At 43.7% G+C, this 21,893-nt stretch overlaps 1 protein-coding gene across 8 annotated transcripts in view; it reads right to left on the bottom strand.

Annotated features, from left to right (window-relative positions):
* Window positions 1-2,265: 2,265 nt before the first annotated feature.
* KCTD1 (potassium channel tetramerization domain containing 1) overlaps window positions 2,266-21,893 on the bottom strand; it is a 106,733-nt gene continuing 87,105 nt past the window's right edge. For 7 of the 8 annotated variants that reach the window (XM_063326759.1, XM_063326757.1, XM_063326755.1 and 4 more), the window contains 3 exons: window positions 12,004-12,148; window positions 9,356-9,661; window positions 2,266-5,202 (listed from right to left, as the gene is read on the bottom strand). In XM_063326759.1, the coding sequence (XP_063182829.1) occupies window positions 5,044-5,202; window positions 9,356-9,661; window positions 12,004-12,148 (610 nt within the window). In that variant the 3' untranslated portion in view covers window positions 2,266-5,043. The remainder of the gene's footprint in view (window positions 5,203-9,355; window positions 9,662-12,003; window positions 12,149-21,893) is intronic. The other variant, XM_063326753.1, reaches the window with a different exon arrangement.

Raw genomic sequence — 21,893 nt, forward strand, 5'->3', positions numbered from 1 at the left:
CAGGCCAGGCCAGCCATCCCACACTACGCGCTTTCCTTGGGAAAATTAATAACAACACTGACAAGCTACATAATAGAACAGAAGCTAGAACACCATTTGGCGTTATAGATGAGATCATTTATCAGTCCAAACTCTGGAGTACAGAGACAAATCTGCCTCCCTCCATCGCCCTCCAGACCAGCGCGCCAGAGCTGTGCTCCAAGGATCAGGGGATGGGGCTCACTGAGCTGGGTGAGGACACCAGCACCCCGTGCTCCCCAGGGGGCACAAACCCAGCCCATTCACACCAGCAACAGGCTCTCCAGAGAGAAGAGCTCATGGACATACAGTTTCAATGGGACTGAGAGAGAAGAGTCTGATTGAACCCCATTTCCTCTGGCCTGCAATGGAAAAAAACCTAATATTTTGAGAAGCAACACGCAACATAGATGACAAACAATTGCTGTCAATGCAACAATACCGACAGCCACGCACCTTCTCATAATCCCTAAATTACACTAATCTGTAATTCAGTTCATAACTTGAATGTGAGGCAAGTTCAGTATGAATACAGAGAGGATGGGATCCAGCCCGTAATACCTGACATCAGTTGAAAAATAATATACCCTTCGTTATTTTAGGGGACTCACTAATATACTAAGGCCCTAGCCTTAGTGGAAAACTAAGGAAACGTGGAAAAAAAATCAGCAATTCAAGGAAAAGTGGGTTTCTCCCAAACTGTTCGAAGATACCCTTGTACAAAGAGAGGACGCTTCAGCAGTTTGGCACTAGGGTTTCCCCCCAGCACGGCCATTATCAGCCTGGTTACCAGCTAGCAGCACTAGCTCAGCATACAACAGGATGAAATTGTGTGCTATGTGCCCATATCTTTTTCTTGGAAGAGGGGCAGGGATGCCATTTTAGCAGTCTCAAATAAAGGATCCCAAATGCTATGTCAGTTTTGGGGTCTTCAATAACCAGATCAATGAGGCAGCAGCCAAAGCCAACACAGGGACCTGATGCAACGTATTGATTTTTGGTGGTGGCGATCCCTCCAGACCCTCAAGAAATAATAAACCACTCAAACTGAAGTCTGAGAAAAAGCAAGCGGTCTACAGGCCCTGAGGATGTCTTGGTTTCATTTCCACTGTAAATAAACCTCAGGCAGCAAGAATGCCTACATACAAATACCAGTTGTCCCTAGAAATAATTCATAATATAGAATTCCACAGTCAAGAAATGACAGATGGAAATAAATGTTTTTATTTCCCTGAAAAATTGACCATTGGTCAATGAAAATTCTTTTCTCGCTCCCCCAAATCAAACTGTTCCTCCCTGAAGTCCCCCAAAACGTGAACTTTTGAGAAAAACACACTTGACAAGTCATTTGTGTGACAGTAAAACCCCTGTAATGAGTATAGCAATCGATTTTTAAAGGTTGCTGCAAAAAATTATGCTCATGAACAAAATGTTTCTCTTCAAATTGAAATCAGTGCCTGTTTAGCATAAAGAAATATAATTGAGTGGGTGGCTCAACTTTCATGTTCTCAGAGGGTAGTAGGTTGTCACCATTGGATTTTGTTATGGATTCCATTGGGCATCAAAACCCCATGTCTGAGCTACACCTGCTTGTGCCACTCAAGCACTGAAATGATCAGCTTGCTTCTAGACATGTGGCAATGGAGAGGAAAAATATTCGCCAGGACAGGATACCAGGCCAATAAGTACCTGGAGATAGAATAAATTAGCAGCACTTATTTACAAGTAGTGCTTCTGGAAAGAGAGATCAGCCTAGTGACTAAGCAGGACTTCGCTTTCTGCGGAGCAGGGTAAATTAACTCAGTCTCCAACGGGACACTCAAAGTGTAAAGGTTCATCCAAGCGTGCCAGGATCCATACTTACGTTATGTAGCTGTTTGGTACATTAAGGAGGCAATAGGGGAAGAATTAAACCCTGGGTCGATGGTTATCACGGAAATCCAGCATTCAAGTTGCCAAAAGAAAGGGGGAAGGCTCAGTTCCCCTGCCTGTGCCTCATTGTGGGAAGGGGTGTTGGGTGGCATCTGCAATCTCTGCATGCCCACAGCACGCAGCTTCTCCTGGCAGCTGCTTAACCAAGCGTCTGAAGTACAACGTTGGCAGCTACCGTTCACTGCAGCTCTTCCTCTTGTTATTAAATACAGCACCACTGATAGCATAAAATGGAGTCATACTTTTTAATAAAAAAATTAGATAAATTTAAAGTATTGTACATGTCAAAATTACTAACCTCAAGAAGAGAGCTGACCGTAACCTAGTCCTTCTTGGTTCCCCCCAACCCCCTCTTCCTGGATTATTTGCCTGTTGATCAGTTTTTCTAAAGAACATTTTAAAAACACATGGTTAAAAGCCTCAATTACAAACAGGACTAATGTCATTGTCTCTCTAAAAATCTACATCATCTACCTTATTCCCGCATACATTTTTCATCAGCCATCGCTTTGTTTATTCGCGACCGCTTACCCCCTGACCACACTGTACTTGCAGCGACATTTACATTCAGGGTCTTGGGGTAATTTTTCACTCCATCAACAATGAACGTGAGCTCGGTGGGAGGGTGACCAGCCAGGTGGGGATTTAGGAGGAGCACAAAGGTGTCATCGAGTTGGACAAGTATGCGCTGAGCAAGCAAAACCACCGGCTGAGCACAACCTGCCGGCTTTGGGAGCATATGCCTGTACGTAAAACACGGCGGCTAGCAGGGCAGGTTGGGATCCGAGAGTACCTTTGGGCTTAACGGGCAGTGTAAACATACCCCCTGGTACACTGAGGCTCCACCTGGAAACTGAGAGAGGGTTTCTGCAGTAAACAGTCTCTGAAACGTCACGTTGCCTCGCACCGGCACCCACGTACTCTCGACCCACGGGGACCAGCACCCAGCCTCTCTCAACCCATGGGGACCGGCACCTTTTTCACCATCACAAGCTCCATACCACTTCCAACAGCTTGAAGATCTGTTAAAAATATTTATTTCCCGGGGTTTTAGCTTTCCGACTTCTATGCAGACTAACAACCAAATTGTGGGCAGTAAGAGCAAGCATTTGTTTATTTTGTAAGAGGACTACTTGCTGCTAATTGAAAACAAGCAGTTTCAATGGCGCAGCTGTTTCAGTACTGTGAACAGACAGATCAGCATCACACTGAAGATCTAATAACCTGCTAATGAACCTTAATTTTTTGGAGCACCCCCTATGCCCGCCCCCCATTTCCACATTTCAATAATTTCAAAACCATTGATATGTGCTGCCAGAGAGTTATTCAAGTGTGCCCTCTGACATATTTTAATAAAAACCAGAAAAATGGTAGCTTTTTTTTTTTGAGTTATCAGACTATATTAAAAACCTTGTTACATGTATTTAACAAGTTCTTTTTTTTTTTCCTTTTCTTAAATAAATAGCAAAGTGTCACCAAAATGAAAGGAACGCCGGCACCATTGCGTCAATAGAAACTTCCATACTAGGATGAATACACAGTCATATTCTGGAATATTGCATAAAAAGATACTTTGGAGGAAAGGTGGTGGTTGCTGGTGCGTCTTAGGTGGTGAAAGCATCAACCGTGAACGGTCCGTGCAGCGGTATCGTGCCGTGGTGTCTTTGCAAAATCTCACTGGCCCAAACCAGGCAGCTGCAGAGGTGGCCTCGGTGAGACTCTGCAAGAGAACAACTCGCAGGACATGTAACACAGGACATCGACTTACCGCCCGCTACCAAGAGCAATGCGAGGGGCTGCCTGTCTCACTCTCTAGGCAGAAGAACACTAGCTTTTAACGAGGGAAATGAACATTAAAGACAAACAGGCTGACTAACACTCATCAGGGCAAGGGCTTGGACAGTTGAAGCTGCCAACTCCTTAGTCAAGAGGGAAGGATGCGACTACCCACTGTTACATTGAAGGTTACAGAACCAGGTGTCATTATTTTTTTTGATGGCTTTCCCTGGGCTGAGCTGGTGTTATTTTTTCAGTCTGACCAACAGCCTTCTCTTCAAAGCGGGACAAAGCTTCTTAAAAAGGACAGCGCTGACGGAAGACCAGCAACCTGCGGCATGCCAGACAGATGCCACAATGGTGTCTGCTGCCTTTAACTCACTCCACCCATGTGCGGGCAAGTGCTGGCCCCCAGAGTGTAGCGAGTGAGCTAAATCCCACGTCTCTGCTTCTGTTGGCTTAAACCAGACCCTCGTTATTTTAAACAGAGTTTATTGTATTTAATACATTATAAAATTTGAAAAAATTGTAGGAAAGCAGCAGATTCAAACCAGAGCATCTCTACCAAATATTAATTATTCTGGCCCCCTTTGAAAAAACACAAAACAAAACAAAAACAACAACAAAAAAAAAACCTCATTCAAAAGAAAAGTTAACCTTTCACATCTGTGAGGGCAGACAAAAAGTGTGCGACTTCTGTACAAACTACATTTAAAATTTCAGTCGACTAGCTTTCCAATGCAATGGGTGGTTGATCTCCTGAACACCTGCCCATCCACCTCTAAAACAGACAGACATAAACCTCCATATGCAAATAAAGTTGAGTCAAGGTGTGTACACATTAAAAAGTGGATGGCTGTTCAGCAATGGAAAATGGGTGAAGAGTTGTCTATGCATCCCCCAACGGTAATGGCTTGTACACCGTTAAGTGGGCCTGAGTGAGGCCTAGGACACTTAAAGGCCATCACATCACCAACCTCATCTACCACTTTTTTTGTTGTTGCATTTCCTACCCTTTGACATATACATACATATATATATGTACATACATACATATACATACATATTTTTTATATATATGTGTGTTTCTGTGTGTTCTTTTACACCTTGAGGTTATTATTATTACTACTATTCCAAATGTTCCCATATGAATTCAGGTGTGGTCTCTATATTTGATATAAATGTGTCTTTTATTCAATTTTAGTTCCAGGACTTGTTTGGAGTCCAAACTGCACATGAAACGTCCCCCTTTTTTTTTTTTCTCCTCTCTCTTTGCCTTTTTTTTTTTTTTTTTTTGCATAAAGAAACATGTCCATTTTAGTCCAGAGGCTCTTGCTTTATTCGAATGACGGAGGGTGCACGAGATGTCCTTCTGAGTTCTCGTCTCAGTACGTATTCACTGAATTGGGAAGAGTCCACCCCACCTCCACATGAGCCAACAATCTCAAACCCTCTTTGCTGTAACCTCTCAAGTACCTGCAAAAAAGAGGAAACAAACACCAGTGTATAAGTAAATAAACAGATTATTTGCTCTTCGAGGATGATAACTGCTATTTTTAAATGGATCCAGCTAGGAAACAAAAGTGGTTACACAGATCCACTAACTGGTTCCCTCAGCTTCATTGTATTGGACTGATTTCTGCTGACTTTGGCCACTGAGCAGTAAGAGATAAAATAAAAGAAAATAATACTTTTTTTTTTTTTTTGGTACTGTTAAATACAGATTTCTTCTATCCACAGGAACGTGCCTGGAAAAACTCATTCTCTACTTCACAAGACTTACAATACAACAGGGCCAATACAGGATTCCACAGCAGACACCGGGGGATGCTGAGCAAACACCTCAAGTAAATGGTGATAATGCAGATACTGCAGTCATAATTTCAGAGAAGTTACCATTATATTTTCTAGATACTTAAAACCCAACTGTGACCACAAAGATCTGTGGCTAGTTACCTGTGGCAAAACCTGCGACCTTTAAACTTTAATTATGGCACAAACGAGTTCTGCCTATTCACCTTCTTTCCTCCCTTTTCACAATCGGAGTGTTGCTTCCAGTGGGAAATACAATGGCAAAAAAAAAAAAAATTAAAAATAAGAGCCAGGCAGGGCTCCCAGAGCTGGGGGATGCACCCACGCAGTTCACCCAACGAGCGACGGTGCAAAGACCTCAGCTCCCAGCACCAGCCCCAGGCTGCTACAAGCATGGTCTCCTTCCACACCACTATTCCACTATTTTTTTTTTTGTCCTTTGTAATTGCCTATGTTCATGTTGTTTTACTGTAACTGCAGGGCTGAGGTGTTCTTTCCCTTGTTTATCCTCTTTGCTACTTTCATCTGTATCTGTGTCATGCTGCCCGGGCTTCCTTCACCTCACCTGTGAGGGAGACCCTTCCAGGGCTTCACCAGGGTCAGCTGCGACGGCCACCAGCCCCAAGGGGAGGCAGACACAGGGACCCTCCATCCAGTGTGATGGGACCTCACTGGGGTTATGCTGCGAGGTGCCTACTGAATCTTTCCCTGCCATTTCACCAATTAGCAAATTGGCTTGCACTTGTGCTGGGACCGCAAGGGCAAGTAGAGCAGCAGGAGGCTGCAGAGGATTGAGGTGGGGGAGAAGCGAGCTGTGGTTTAAAAAACGCCTGAAACAAGACATGCCATGTCTTTACATGTTGGCAAAAGTCTTTCCAAACATACCTGAGCATGGCTAATGGCACAGCAGACAAACGTCAAAAAGGAGGGGGTGGGAAAAGAGACTCGGAAGCCACCATAAAACACCTGTGCAATTTTTGTTTATTCTGATCCTTAGCTTTTAACAATATAAGCCAAAATCCCCCAAATATGTCTGAGTGCAAGTCACTGAAAAACATCAGGAGAACTTTGGTCATGGGAAAAAGTGTGATGGTAGCAATTGTTAGGAGACTAGCCCAGCCCTGGGCAAGTCACTTAGTCTGCACCTCATTCTCCAGGTCTACTCATAGTCCCTGTCCCTCCTCACATTGTTATTAGGACTGGGAGATGCTTATGTCCCCCAGAAATGCAGCATTATAAACATGGGTTCATCATCTCTCTTGAAGCCTGTGCATATTTTGCCACTCTGACTCGGGTTTTTCACATCAGTAAATATGCTTGGCTATTCTTTTTTTGTGACAAAAATGTAAACATCAGGATAAGAGATAAACTTATAAAGGATACAACTGCTTTGACAACTATCATATGACATGTAGCCAAATAACCCTCCTTGGGAATATCCCTTTTCCTTTGTAATCTTACATGTAAGGCTGTTCTAAATTTGCATTAGTCACTATGACAAAACAACTTTGATGTTTCAGGTTGACAGTGAAGAGACACAACTGTCCACGCATAACATGGGTTAACCATATCTTGATAGATCACAGACTCACAGAATGGTAGGGGTTGGAAGGGACCTCTGGAGATCACCTAGTCCAACTCCCCTGACAGAGCAGGGTCACCTACAGCAGGTTGCACAGGAAGGCATCCAGGCGGGTTTTGAATGTCTCCTGAGACAGAGACTCCATCACTGCTCTGGGCAGCCTGTTCCAGTGCTCTGCCACCCTCCAAGTAAAGAAGTTCCTCCTCATGTTTAGATGGAACTTCCTATGCTCAAGTTTGTGCCCGTTACCTCTTGTCCTGTCACTGGGCACCACTGAAAAGAGCCTGGCCCCATCCCCCTGACACCCACCCTTTAAGTATTTATAAGTGTTGACAAGATCCCCCCTCAGCCGTCTTTTTTCCAGACTGAAGAGACCCAAGTCCCTCAGTCTTTCTTTATGAGAGAAGTGTTCCAGTCCCCTAATCATCTTGGTAGCCCTTTGCTGCACCCTCTCCAGCAGTTCCCTGTCCTTCTTGAACCGGGGAGCCCAGAACTGGACACAGTACTCCAGGTGCGGCCTCACCAGGGCAGAGTAGAGGGGGAGGATGACTTCCCTTGACCTGCTGGCCACACACTTCTTGAGTCTCTCCAGACTCCCGTGTTAAGTGCTTGCACACAGGCACTGCCTGGTGAGCCCTCCATGCAGCCCTCTGGGGAGGGAGCAGAGCAGAGCTTCCCCACCTGGACAACAGGACCCGGCAGATGGAAAGATGCCAAGCTCAGCTTGCAAAGTCTCTTCTTTGTAAGGATTCGCTCACCAGCCTGCAGCATTTAGGAGGTGTTTCTAAACCAAACAGCATTAAGAGTGCTAATGGCAATTCCATATGCGAAGAGGTGCTCTCGCTCCAAAGTGCTGGCTGGGCAGGATGTGCTAACTAGGTGGAGACAGGGGTGTGAGGTTGGTTGTTTTTAAACCAACAAAGGATAAAACAGATGACACCAGAAAATGTAAGTTTATTATAATTCTTCCAGAAATTAACTGCATTTGTCTCCCACATTTTTTCTTATCCATTTCATAACAGGTACTGATTTTAGATATTGCTACTTCCTCTACTATGCCATAAGAAATTAGGAAAAACTGCTGACAGTGAAAGAGGGTCTTCCCTGAGACCACAGAAACAGATGGGTCCCTATTTGCAATAAGCAGATGTGCCTTTGTTTTTGTTACCTCAGCAAGGAGGAAGACTGAACATGTTGTCTTCATCCAAAGTAAAACGGATAGGGTGATTTATTCAAGAAGTATTAGGGGGGTCTTTATCAAATGCAAAATACCCGAGTAACACTGGAAAAATGACACACTTGTTTTTAACCATACGTGTGATAACTTCCCCCCTACTGTACCCCCCACATGACATGCCTTGCCTGCCTGATAGTCTCGTTGAAGGGCCAAAGCCCTCCTAGGATGCTCCAGTTTGAGGGGTAGCAGTGGGGGCTGAGGCAAAGTCCCCTCTGATGGTAAGACTCATCAGATGCCTTCCCGTGCGGCTGCAGGCTGCTCCCTCCTCCAGGAACACTGGGTCCTGTTTCAGAAGGAAGGAGGAAGAAGGAGGAGGAGGATGGCTATGTTCTCCCTCTGTGGAAGGGTGGTCCTCCTTTCAGTAGTGGGCCAATGCTACTGTCCAGTTGTCTTTTTCTCATATTAATGTCCCTTTCCCCTCACTTCTCACTTGTTACACTCAATATAAGAGACCGGGGCTTCACTTTTTTGCTCCTCCATTCTTCCTATTTAGTTTCAGAGCTCTTGTGGACTCCGGCAAATCAGAGCATCTCCTCTACCTTTCTCGGGTGAAGGGACAGAGCGCAGCGCTCTCAACAGCTCTCTGGAGACGTGACATCTCCCCTCCCTGGCTTGAGATGTTCCTGTGCCCTCTCATCAATCCAGAAAACAATTTATAACAGGCAGGGCAAGTGGCTGTAAGCAGGCTCGAATGGTCACCCTATATTGAAATGCCAAAAAATGTTTCTCCAAATATACAATGTTTTTATGTTAAGACAAACATGTACCTCCTAAAGAACGTTTTTAACACTGCTGTAGTTTGCTTGCAAAAAGATTTGGTGATGACGTGTGTGAACTAAGTTGAGAAAATGGCTCTGACCCACAGAAGTAAATAACTAGCTTAAAGCCTCCAGCTGATTTTGCTCATCAAAATGCTCCAGTGACAGGGAAGAGGGTCAACCCACTGGTACCTGGTCAGCAGGCTCCCTTCCAAAAAAAATACATACGTGACTTCCTACCTGAACTGAGTTGAGGTGACAGTATCCGTTCAGTGGAAATCGGATGACGTGCGTCGAGTCGTGATTCCAGCCGGCATTGACAGAATTACACATCACGTCACCGATTTCTGGAAACACTTCTTCTATCAATGACTTATCGCCACTCAGTGTAATCCTCTCTCCAAGATCTGGGGCAACTCGCACCACCAGGCACTCACAAGACTTTGAGAAACGGCCACTCTCCCGGTCCTGTTTCCACCTTTCCATCTCTCCTAGCATGGGCTGAAGCTGGAAATACTTTGCTTCTTCATATAACAAACTGTAATCCTGAAAGACACATATATTACTGTGCACAATTAAGAAAGAGGCATTGCTAATGTACCGCTTAATGTGTATGGTTATTCGGGCTAACGCCGCTCAGGATCTGGAACCCTTCAGACATAGTTCATAATTACTGTGTAGGAAGGCGTAATAAAATAACAGCGCAAGCAAAAAACAACCATCAGCCACTTGAGACAGACTGGGTACAGCAGCGTTTGGAAGGGGGGGGGGGGGGGGGCTGTGCTTGCTCAACTCCCTCCTGCTATGGAATAATCCAGGCAAAAAAAAAAAAAAAAAAATCCCACTTTTTTCCCCCATATTTTATCCCCATAGTGATGTCATAGAATAATGACCTCATTGAACAGATGGAACAGAATTCAATCAGGATTCAGAAAATTCATCACTAGGATCCATCGCGTCTTACAGCAATACTAGCAGGCATTGTAACAGGTATAAGAATGTAAATGAGGGAGCCTGCGATGGTTCTAAGTGTAAAATGATTCAGATATTTGCATAATGAATAGCGTATATTACTGCATTTTAAAAATTAAGTATTTTTTAATACCTCCCCATTTTGCCAACAGTATTGTTTACTACATCGTCTCAAACGCCAGAGCAGAGAGAATGCATTTCTAAGCGTAGCCAGTATGGAAGTAATTTAGAACTGATGATCTGGAGTCTGTCTACTGCCATTTTTTAAACTTAAAAAAAAAAATAATCTTATTTTTCTAGGTTTAAGCGTGTAAGACCATTTAGAAAATATTTATACAGAGAAAAACAATACATGAGAATTAGGGAAGACAGAAGAACAGAATGACAACAAAGGAAGACTGCTGACGGTCAATATGGCCCTGCATTTGAGCTACAAAATGCTTCATGAGAATGGGACACCTAAATTGTATTCAAAATACTGCTTACATTTAATGTGTAACAAAAGAGTCATCTAAACTATATATTTCTAAGAAACAAGGACTGCTGTTCGTATTAAGCACCAATCTTTTGGATGCCTTAAAGCGTAACTGGAAAGGACACCCCTTTGAACATCATGTTGGTTGGGCAAACTTGCCAGGAGTTACATTTTTAATTTCAGCAGAGCTACAGCATATTTATGTGTTTGAAAGGCTCTGCATACATAACTTCTTAATATCGCATGGAAGGTAGCTTTTCCTTTTTCTGTATTTCTGATTACCTTCAGGACAAATGCCGAGAGCAGCACAAAGCCATGCTAAGGCTTCAAAAGAGGGATGTGATGCTTATCGGCCAGTTCCAAACTTCCACATTATTCATGGAGGTCCACCATCGTCACGCATGGGAGAAGTAAGTCTGCGTCTACAGCAGATGATTCAAAGGTTGCTGCAATACGGCTCTTGAACTCAACCTCACATCTGTTATGCCCCAAACACCTGAAAAATCTCTCTCAGATGCGAGGAATAAAAGACTGCACACCGTCGTAAACTGCTCTAACCCTTCCCCATCACCTCTCCTGTTCAATTCGAATTGCTGTATTTCCTACGGTGAACTACTGGCACAGCCAGCTACGCTGATATGCATTCATTAAGTAACGATAAAGATCTGTTCCGATGGCAACCGCGGTCTCCAGCGCTCTCTGCGCTGACACCACATACACACCCACACCCCTACAGGAGGATAAACACAGAACATCCCATGGAGTCTGAAGCTCTACCTCTGTAGGCTAATGTCTAGTGTGGTGAACTACCACAAATTCAATTTGCTATTAAAAAGAAAAAAAGCAGGCTCTTTAATAAAGTTTAAATAATATATGTGCAGCTATTCATCCCCGACTTCTCTAAAACTCCAAAATTAAACTTGCAGTATGCATTCAAGAGTCTGAGGGAGAAAATATTCTATGACTTAATGCTCAAATATTACCATGTGTGAAGTTTATTTTGTCAATACTGTGATTCCCACACCATTCTCTAAATTTCAGCGTGGGAGTGGAAGCTGGAGCTGCTGCAATTAGAGGGGAAGCATAAAAGCAGATGAGAGGACAAGCAAGCCGCAAAGCTCACGAGCAGTCAGTTCCAAATTGTAACATCCTTTCTGTCTCTGCCAGCATCCCACCATATTTAATTTCCCTAGGTCAAACGTGGCAAGGTTGCTCCATAACGCTATAGCCAGGAGGGGAAAATTTAATATTGATGCCACTCTAGGAAAGGCTGTCAGATGCCACTTTAGCAACCCCGCGCTTACTTTTGCCATGTATCTGAAATCAAACACCATACCCCAACAATTCCGCCCCCCAAAGTCTAGGGTTCTACTTTGACTACACGCCAGATACTTGTTTTAACAAGGCACACGCAAAACACCCAAGCCCCTTGAAATCTCACCTTGAAATCATCAGGAATGAGGAGTTTTGATGTCCTTAAAAAATTCAAGATATATCTGAACATCTGCCCGTCTCTGTCGATGAAATAATGCTGCTTGAGACTGTCGAGGACGATGGGCTCCGTGCCATCGAACAGCCGGCCAATCCTGGAGAGGAGAGAAGAGGCGAGCGGCAGGGTCAGACCAAGCTGGGCTCAGTGGCCATTTTGACCATCTCTCTCAATAGCCCCCACCAGCAGACGCCATCCCCCCAGGATGCACCAACCCCCTTGACTGACTTCATTCTGCTTTCATGGGGATTGCAGGGTGAACCCGATTCAGCTTGGAAATTGCACTTGGGAAATGGTTTGGTTGTTTGGGGGTTTTTGTTTGTTTGCTGGGGTTTTGTTTGTTTTTAAACCCAGTTCATTTTTTGGATGCCATCTACTGCAACCAACGCTTGGACAGGCACAGCTGAGGGGCCAGCACATTGCGGGGAATTAGAAGCTGGGGACACAAAGCGTATGACATTTCAACGCGAGGCAACAATTTCACTGTAAAAATTAACTGTTTGCGGCAGGTATCAATTAGCCCACTCTAAAATAATCAGGAAAAATGCCTCGCTTTTTAGAGACCACCCACCGATCACCAGAACCATATGGCCACCTAGAGAGCCTCCTCCGCTTGCCAATAAGTTCTTGCAACATCAACCGCTGGGCGCACACACAGGTTTTCTAGATGTGTGCCCCACAAACCTGCTTTTGTTGGAGCAGCGGGAAGGGCTGAAAACTCTGAACCAAACCCTTGCCAGCGTAACACGAAATACCCATTGTGTGTTTCTGCACCGGGGCGTTTGCAAAACGCTCCTGAGTCACTGGCGGTTTCCCAATGGAATCACCAGGGGCGGCGGGTAGGCCTGATTTTGTGCGCCTGTTTATACAAACGCACAGGCAATGTGGAAGTACTTTGTGATTCTTTCCAACACCAGAACTGTAAACAAAACGGTCTTGAAATAGCTCGCTCGCGATACGTCACACGGACAACTCCGCATGAAATGCTACTGACGGTTTGGGATGCTATTTCAGAGCCTTGCCGCAACCTGTTACATTTTGCAGATACCGCGTTTTCATTATTTTAATGAAAGGGCTCATTTGTATGTAGTTTTTGTCCCAGTATAACCAATCTGTTTTGGGGACCAGCACAGTAAAACCTCTGCAGGTTACTAAAGAGCATACAACAGCATCAACACGGAGCTAAGGGACCGACAGACACTTTTATTCCCTGATCACACTCAGTTTGCGGCACAGGTAAGGTGCAAGTCTGTCTTCTCATGAAAAACAGAGAGCGAGCACAACGAACTGCCATGGCACACTACTTTTGATTTAAAAGAAGTGAAGGAACAACTAATCCTCACCGCCAGCAGAAAAAAAAATTCCCAAAACCTCAAAGGTGAGCAGCCCTCGTGGCTGCATGAAGCACCCCAGGCTGAGATGCCCCATCCATCCGCCAGCAGAAGGGGATCTCCAGGAAAGGTTCAAGGAGCAAAAGACGGAAGTGGTTCCCAAAGAAGGGGAGATGTCAAGGCTTGCAGAAGAACCCAAGATCTTGGGGAACTGCAGAGGGATGGGGCTTCAAGGTGACCACCCGCCACTTCACACCCACAGCCGTACACCCTCCCTTTGAAAATGGCAGAGCCAACCTAAACGGAGTTTAAAGCGATGTCTGTGCCTGCAGCAGGGGCCTTCATAGCACACTTATTACTAAGTTGTGAACAGAATACAAGTCTCATCTATTCTTTCTCACCAGCTGGGAGAGATGAAGACCAGGAAAGAACTAAAACCCCATTAACTTCAGCTGGCCATTTACAATTCTGTAGGAAATGCCTGAATCTATTCAAGTCGCATGAAATCTGTAATATAGAAGGAATTACATATATTTTTTCAGAATGATCAGGTAACAAAATAATTTTTTCAAAGCCATCCCTTAGAACAATTCAAGCTTTCTTCCTCAGATACTTGTTACTGCCTGCCCTGCCGCTCAAAATTTAAGCTGTAACAGGCCCTATAATACAGGTTCCTGTTCACTAGGTGGATGAGCAACATTTACGTCTAATATGGATGCACTCAGCATTTAGAATTAATTTTCCCCTATACTCAAACATGTCATCTTGGAATCTATCATGGAATTCACACACAAAACATACATATTTGGCCAAGTCAGTCATTATTGAAATGTGTAATGGTAATTGGTTTCTGCAGCATTTTCCTAGTTCTAAATTACTACTATAATTACATATTTTAAACCTCTAGGCTTTTTGTCTTCATTTTATTAATTGTATAGGAGACGAACGAGATAGTATCAGAGGATGGAGCCTTCTGACAAAACCATAATGCTGACGAGAGTGCAGAGCCACCAGGAATGCTACCTGGGACATGGAAGCCCTGGGTCCGGGCTGGAAGAGTGACCAGAAAGCGTTGCCTTAGTGCACTCCTGCTTTGCAGCGGCAGAAAAAAACCCAAGGAATTGCAAATTTCCATTGCCCCCCAGGATCACTTTGCAATACACAACTGCGCTTTCATGTGCTAAAACAGCTTCGGAAGGGCAGACCCCCAAGCAGAGACATGGCTGTAAACAAAATTAAAGCCTTTCTCCTTTTCAGATGGAAAAAATGTAGATTCCAGCTTCCTTCACGTGGCCTCCAGAGAAAAGACCTGAGATAATACGGGACCCAAATCTGGTGGCATGGTCCTTCTAAGCTGCATTTGCTACACCCATCAGGAGAGGAGACTGGGCTATGCCAGGACCTGGGGGAGGACCAACACGTTCCCCCTCCAGCCTCCCCATGTACTCTTGGGTTCCTGGAAGCACAGCGGCAAGCTCTCTGCTGTGCCTCCCTCGGCAACTTTTCTACACAACAATATCCCAGTAACCATCCTCCCTGTCACCCATAGCTCCGCTGTTACTCCTGTTTGGTCTCACGCTGCAATTATAAATGCTTAAAAAAAAAAAAGACACCAATTCCCTGGCACAAGAAGGGACTGTTAAGTCATGTTTATTATAATTTCACTTCCCAAGAAAGCCTGAAAGATGTTTTTCCCCCATCGCCTTCTTGACAACATCGGCTGATGATTGTCAAAGATAACTTTTTTTTTTAAATAAGTGACAAATACGTAACAGCTGAGTGGATTTCCAAACAGGAAACTGCTTTAAAGGAGGCTTGCAAAGCAAGCTGATAATTAGATGCAGAATTAGCCAAATATCAAGGGTAAAGGATAGGAAAATGTAGTCCATTTACAAGAAAATGTACTTCTGAAATATTTAATTAAAACTAACAGGCTGGAATTTTCTGTATATCAGGAAAATTAATGTCCCATGGGTTGAAAGTGGGACCTCCAATGGGTAATAATTAATGTCTATGGCTTTAAGTATCATATTCCACTGTTGGAAAAATGAATCCTTCAAGGATAGAAAATACAACCAGTGGAAAACTCAGCTTCCGTCACAGAATTTGGCTTTACTTTCAGGACACAAAACAGGTACAGCCGCAAGCCTGGTTTTAGCGGGGAGAAAACAACGGGATATAGAACAGATCAATGTTTTACTTCCACAGAATATGTAGGGATCCTTTTCCTCACGGACTAGAACTCCCATAGCAGCGTTTCTAGACCAAAAAGCCAGCGCGGGAAGATGACATTGCTTACATGATTTTTCAAATTCTTCAGAAACAAGTCCTGTTTGTCCAGTATAAAAACATACTTGATCTGTGGCAAAACTGTATACATAGTGTAAATGTTTATAACCTTGCTCTCTCAGTATATAAGTATTCATATATATTATTATACACATAAAGAGAAAGACTTTCCTTTAGCATATTCTGCCTCAGTTAAGAATTTTGGAAAGCAGCACTAATTAGGAACAAGATGGCTAATATTAATCAGTCAACTATTGCACAACTTAACACTAAGAAAAAGGACGTGGCTCTGCAGATTGTTTTAGAAGCTTCAGTGGACACAGCTAAAATTCTTCTCTTTTGTCACCACAGGGATACAAGGAACATGGAAAAGCAGCAAGCCTTGGTGTCTGCACGCATGCAGACTACTGCTTTACTTTCAATCTAACGTAGAAATAAACCTAGTAACTTTTTTCCCCTGAGAGAACACAGATTCCTTATTTTTTTAATATATCCAGTATATTATTTCTAATTTTATTATAATGATCAGAGGACAAAACCTCAAAACTGAAAATTTTTTTGCAACAAACTATTTGCAAGAGTTCCAAGCTGTCAGCTCTCCCTGCTCTCTGTGCCTTTTCACGGAACAACAAAAAAGGGAGGAAAACTCCTGGTGTTTAATAAGGCAGCGGAAGGAACCGTGCAGCAGGAGGATGCCGTGGCACCCGCAATCCCCTGCTAATGGCAGGGCAAGAAACTGCCCGGGACTCCACCGAGGTCAGGTATTCGGTGGCTGGCAAGGGGCAAAGCACTCATGAAAACTCTCTCCCTCCAATAATGAATTACACAACAAAGAAAAAGTATTTTAGTTGAAATCTTACTCACCTGGCTGGAGCCACTGTGGCAAAGTGAGTAGGGGTTTGGCCCTTAAAAGGCTAAGTGAATGCAAGTTTTACTATCACATCATTATATTTATGTGGCTAATGGGAACGCTTATTTAACACTCTGGGGTGTGTGAAGAGCGAGCCGGAATAGGCTTTTACTGTTTTTTTTTTTTTTTCTCTGTGACTTTTTAGTCCATGTCGTCCTTATTAATCTCTTTTCATTTTCTTTTAAGTGCTCAAAGGCAATTTGCATAAGAGCCCATTATAAATTAGATCTGTTTAATGGTATGCTCGTCTCATGGCTATTTAATTTTACTTCCTCGTATGTCTAAATTATATAATTTTGCACTGTCCCCTAGAAACTACTACGTTTGAAGAGGTATCAACGCCAGGGAGAAACGCACCCAAGTGGAGAATGATGAGGTTTCTAGTCTTTTTTCAGAGGATCACTTTAGCAGTAACAACCAGCTCTTCTCTTTTTGAATACCTCACGTCCTTTGGATCCACAGCAGCTGAATACCTAGCAATCTTTATAACTCTGCGTAACAAAAGTTGGCTCATAAACACGATATAACAGAATACATTTACAATTTTCAGGAACATATATTATGAAAACCGCATTTTAACCAAATACCCCGTTGTAATCTCTTGCTCTCAGTGCTATTATAATTTGTTCTTATCTCTTCCTCCTTACATTTAATTTAAGGTTTCATGTCCATGAGTCTCAGGAATTCCTTGGCACAGGCAGTTCCTACATTATCAGAAGAGGCATGAATACAATGATTATAAAGCAAAGGTAACAGGGGAAAAATGTATTAAAACCTAAAATCTCATTAAACCTTCTATAGAAAAGGTATTTATATAGGAGCCAAAAATGACAGAGCAAGAAGGATGTACAAGAGGAGGTATTAAAACACCAGTTCTTATGAGATTTAAAAGAAAATGTTACATGGCATTTTGAAGAACAGATAAATCCCAGATACTGAGTAGAAGGATGTCAACCTTTGTGGAAATATTTGCTAAAGACTGAAGAACTGAACCATTTACATGGAGATAATTTCAAACATCTTAAGATTGTTATTCGAGCATGGAAGTGAAAGAAGAGGTAAGGGCAAGCTCAGAGGGCTAATAAAACATTTAGAAGAAATTGAGATAGACAAGAAGCAGTGAATAGTCTTAAATGCAGAGTAAAGCATGTGAAGAACAGATGGGAAGGATCTGAAATGACGAGTGAGGTGGTATCATCAGGGAACACATCAGAGACTAAGAAAAAAAACGAAGAAAAAGAAACGTAGGATATGCTATAACCTGCCTGATCAGAGGCAGCACCAGGAGCAGAGATGAAAGCAAATCAGACATATTACAAAATGAACAAATAGTCATTGGATCTAACCCACATGGACAAACCGACACATTAACTGGAAAAGAATAAATTGCACAACGCTGTGCAGTCATGTTGCAGGAATGCTACTTACAAGAGAGTGAACTACAGCTTTCTACGCCACAGATGAGCGTGGAGATGATGAGATGTGTAATTAAATGACAGCCGAGCAAAAGAGGGTATGTGGGTCACAGGAAACATCGGGGTGAACGAAAAAATGGACGGCTAAGGCTCCAGAAGTCAATAGAAATACCCTAATCTCTGTCTGCCTGAAAAGGAAGTTCTTCCAAGAAAAATTAAAACCTGTATTTTCCCCGCTAAACAGGTGATCTAGCTATCTAGGAGATTCACACCAGAAGTAATAATTACACTACGAAATACAGCTAATACAGGAACTCCCCTGATACACATAACGTACTGGTTGACAGCCTTACGGTGGGTGCAAGGTCCTGAATGTCCACCAGAAGTAAGCTCTGTCACAGCCTTCTCCCCGGGATGTTCAAACCCCCACTCCCAAATTCAGGACCATCATTCACCCAGACCCAAACGGCACTTGTAGAAACACTAACATTTTAGAAAAGAAAGGAACAAAAACTTGGGATGGGATGTCAAGAGCTGGTGACTCATGGCTAGAAAACTATATATGTGGGCAGATGGAAACCATCTCCCACATCGCACGACGGCAGCAAGGGTGAGGCCAGGAGAGCACTATCCCCAGACTGCAGACGATGGACCAGGGAGTTTCTGTTTACCATGTACCTTCTCTCTCTGCTCTGGTATACCAAAGAGATACAGACAGATAAGAGGAACAGGCTGCAACCCAAATCTGCATCTTTTCACACAAGGCTGGGCAGGTAAGTGCTTTAAAAGCAATTTCAATACTGTGGCAGCCAAACCTCCTGAACCTCTAGGTTGCATTACAGGCTTCAGATGTGGCTGAGAGGGGTCTGTCCTCTACTCTCCAGCTACTATCCCACCCCGAACCAGGATCCTCATCCCCACAACCCCCATCACTTTTGACAACGTGAGGTTACTCCATCTGACAGACCCAGAAGTTGCTGACGCTTCCCGAGACATCCTGTCTATCCCTGATCCTCGCAGTTTTGCTTGTCTCCAGATACCAAGCACTCCCTCAAGTCCTTTTGCTACCATACAGACCCATCTCCAGAAAACTTAAGTCTTGCAATCCCCAAATAGGCTGTTCCTTCAGCCAAACCACTATCTAAAGGGTGGTACCACAGGCCCTCTCTTCCTCTAGGACACTGAATGCCCTGACAACCAGCCAGCGCTCTGATCAACCCACCCCACGCGCCAAGCCAATGTGACCCAGAGCAGGAGCAGAGGCTGCAGATACCTGCTGCCATCCCTCTCACATCACGACAGGCGTTTTGCTTCAGCCATTTGTCAGGGCAAAGAGCAGCGACATGCAACAGCTGACCTGCACACCCGCTGCTCCATAGCTGCGGCCTGGCCACCGGTATTTTACATTTTACACCACCATGTCTCCTTGTTCCTTTCTTCAGGCTCACTCACGCACTGGATCTACTGAAGAGCAGACCGCAAGCCTTTAAGCCCCACATCTCCCTACAGCATTTGGTATCTTGCAAATAAGTCCGTCCTTAAAAAACTTTTTAGTTTTTCCAGTGTATATCAAAACCCACTTTTCCTAAAATCATTTAAACCAATGAAATGTTCAATCAATTATTCATGCAAATACTTTTTCCATCTCTGTTTTTTTGTAACCAAGTTTTCTTGGCAATGATAACATTTCACAGAAAAATTAACAAGTATTCTCTTTGCTTGCCAAGATAATTTTACTAAGCTCGAATCCGATTTCATTGAGGTACGTTATTTATGTTTTATCTGGAGGGAAGCTGCCTATTAAGTTAGTAGCAACCGTGTCCTTTTGCTTATGATATGGTTATTAACAAGTTATCAGGAGTACCTTTACGATTAGGGTGCAATGGCAAATTAAGTACTTTGCGTCATAATTAGCTAATAACTTTTGAATTATATTTTAATCATGTTTAAGATGGTCAGGTTTGCTGCGAGTACAGATAATGGAGGATAGGAGCAGAACCTGAGTGTTTATCATTCAACACCAAACGCCAGAAAGTAGCTAAACCGGTGAACGCGCAACATCCCAAAGGCCATGATAATCTATACATTCAGAACACTGAACCCTGTCACAGACAGCAATGTAATAAAGCAGAACTTGCGTCTTGGGATCGCGTTTAAGTAAAAAGTAAAAATGTATTCGCTCCAACCCACTCTCCTTTAAGCCTGCCAACTTTTCTTAAAAAGAATAAGACATGTTAGCAACCCAGCTTCAAAGTCCTATTGATAAATCTGTAAATGCAGATTCCACAAAGAGAACACTGTTAAAAAGCAATTTTAAAAAAGCTACCAGAGCCATTTCCCTTTCAAAAAATCCGGACATTGAAAAAAAAATAATAATAATAAAAAAAAAATCAACAGCAAAACCACCCAACAACAAAATCTTCTCAGAATGGCAGAAATTCTTTGATGTATTCCTTCATACATCAAGTTTGCCCCTCAGCTTTCATGAATTTCATTCAAACCACTGTTAGCTCTCAGTATTTCCTCTGTACCCTCGAGAAGGCTCAGCATCAAAATTCCATGTACGTATCACTGGAAATTAGGAAACACTCCAAGATTCTCCATGAAATCCCTTAGAAAGCTATCAGCAAAATGAGTGCTGGATCCAAACCCAACAGATTGATACCCTAGTTAAGCACATATACGCACCGTGATATCGCTAACTCTGCCCCTTTCCAGGATGTTACTTTGGGAACCAGGCATTGCACTTCACACGCCTGGAGCCTGCGCCCCAGTAAACAACAATCCTCCCAATGCAACCATAACGAATTAAGCTTTCCAAGGTCTTCACAACTTTGGCTACTTAGCCAGAAATCCCGGCTACGTTGTTTTGTTACCTGCTGCCTCCTCTAAGAGGAAGGACAACACGTTTCCAATAGACAGGACAAGAACACACTTGCCCTTCCCTTTGCAAAGGTTGCACAAACTCCACCTGCATTGCAGCCCACAAAGGCAAGAGACGGCACAGCTAACCTCTGCGTGCTGTACGGGGATCCCACGGGGACTGCTTCTCCAGAGAGAAGAGAGGCCACTTCTACATTAAAGCCTAAATTAAAGCTTCTCATTAACGAATAAAATTCAAAGAGAGAGAAAGCGCTTCTAAAACCTTCCGCTGTTAACTACGGCGAGCCTGTGTCCCCAGGAAACACTGTCTTCCAGAGCCTAGAACAGAATAAAGTATTCCCAGACACCCTCACTACTCCACTCTCAATAAATACCCGTGAAAGTCACTTGCAAAGTTCGTAACATCCTTCTCAAGTGCAGTTCATGCAGAGGACAACTATTTGCTACCGCTAGCTTGTGCGGCAGAAGCCTGTGAAACAGATTAACAGGTTGCAGCCCGGCTGCTGAACTTGGGCTCGGACTGTCACAAGACAGATTTGCCAGGGAAGGCGGAAAGGATGTTCAGCCTGCTTTTTTTAAAGCCCTACAGGGATAGACAAAGGAAAAAAAAAAATACAAAGAACATTATTAAGGTAGTGAAAACAGGCTTCACAAGTTAAGATACGTCGAATATTAGAGATGCTCCCGCAACTTTCATTTCACTCTGCACTTTAGACTTGGTCTTTGATGACCTACTGTTTTCCCACAGCACCCCCAATCCAGGCAGCACGCAATCTGGGGAGAAGCCAGGGTTGCAGAGCGTAGCAGACTGTTGCCCGTGGCACCCCTGAGGAGCAGGAGAAGGTCTAATGGATGAGGAAGGGGTCGTGGGAAGGGAACACAGGTAAGGCAGACGGGGGCTGCCTGGGAGAAACGAGCTCTGTCCAAGCGTGTGCCAGATTTCCTGCGCGACGCTACGACTAAGTATGCCTCCCTTATTTTTTTGAGCTCCTTTCAGCGAAGCAAAAAGGTAGT

The sequence above is a fragment of the Chroicocephalus ridibundus genome, chromosome 2, assembly GCF_963924245.1.
Source record: "Chroicocephalus ridibundus chromosome 2, bChrRid1.1, whole genome shotgun sequence".
Taxonomy (NCBI): Eukaryota; Metazoa; Chordata; class Aves; order Charadriiformes; family Laridae; genus Chroicocephalus; species Chroicocephalus ridibundus.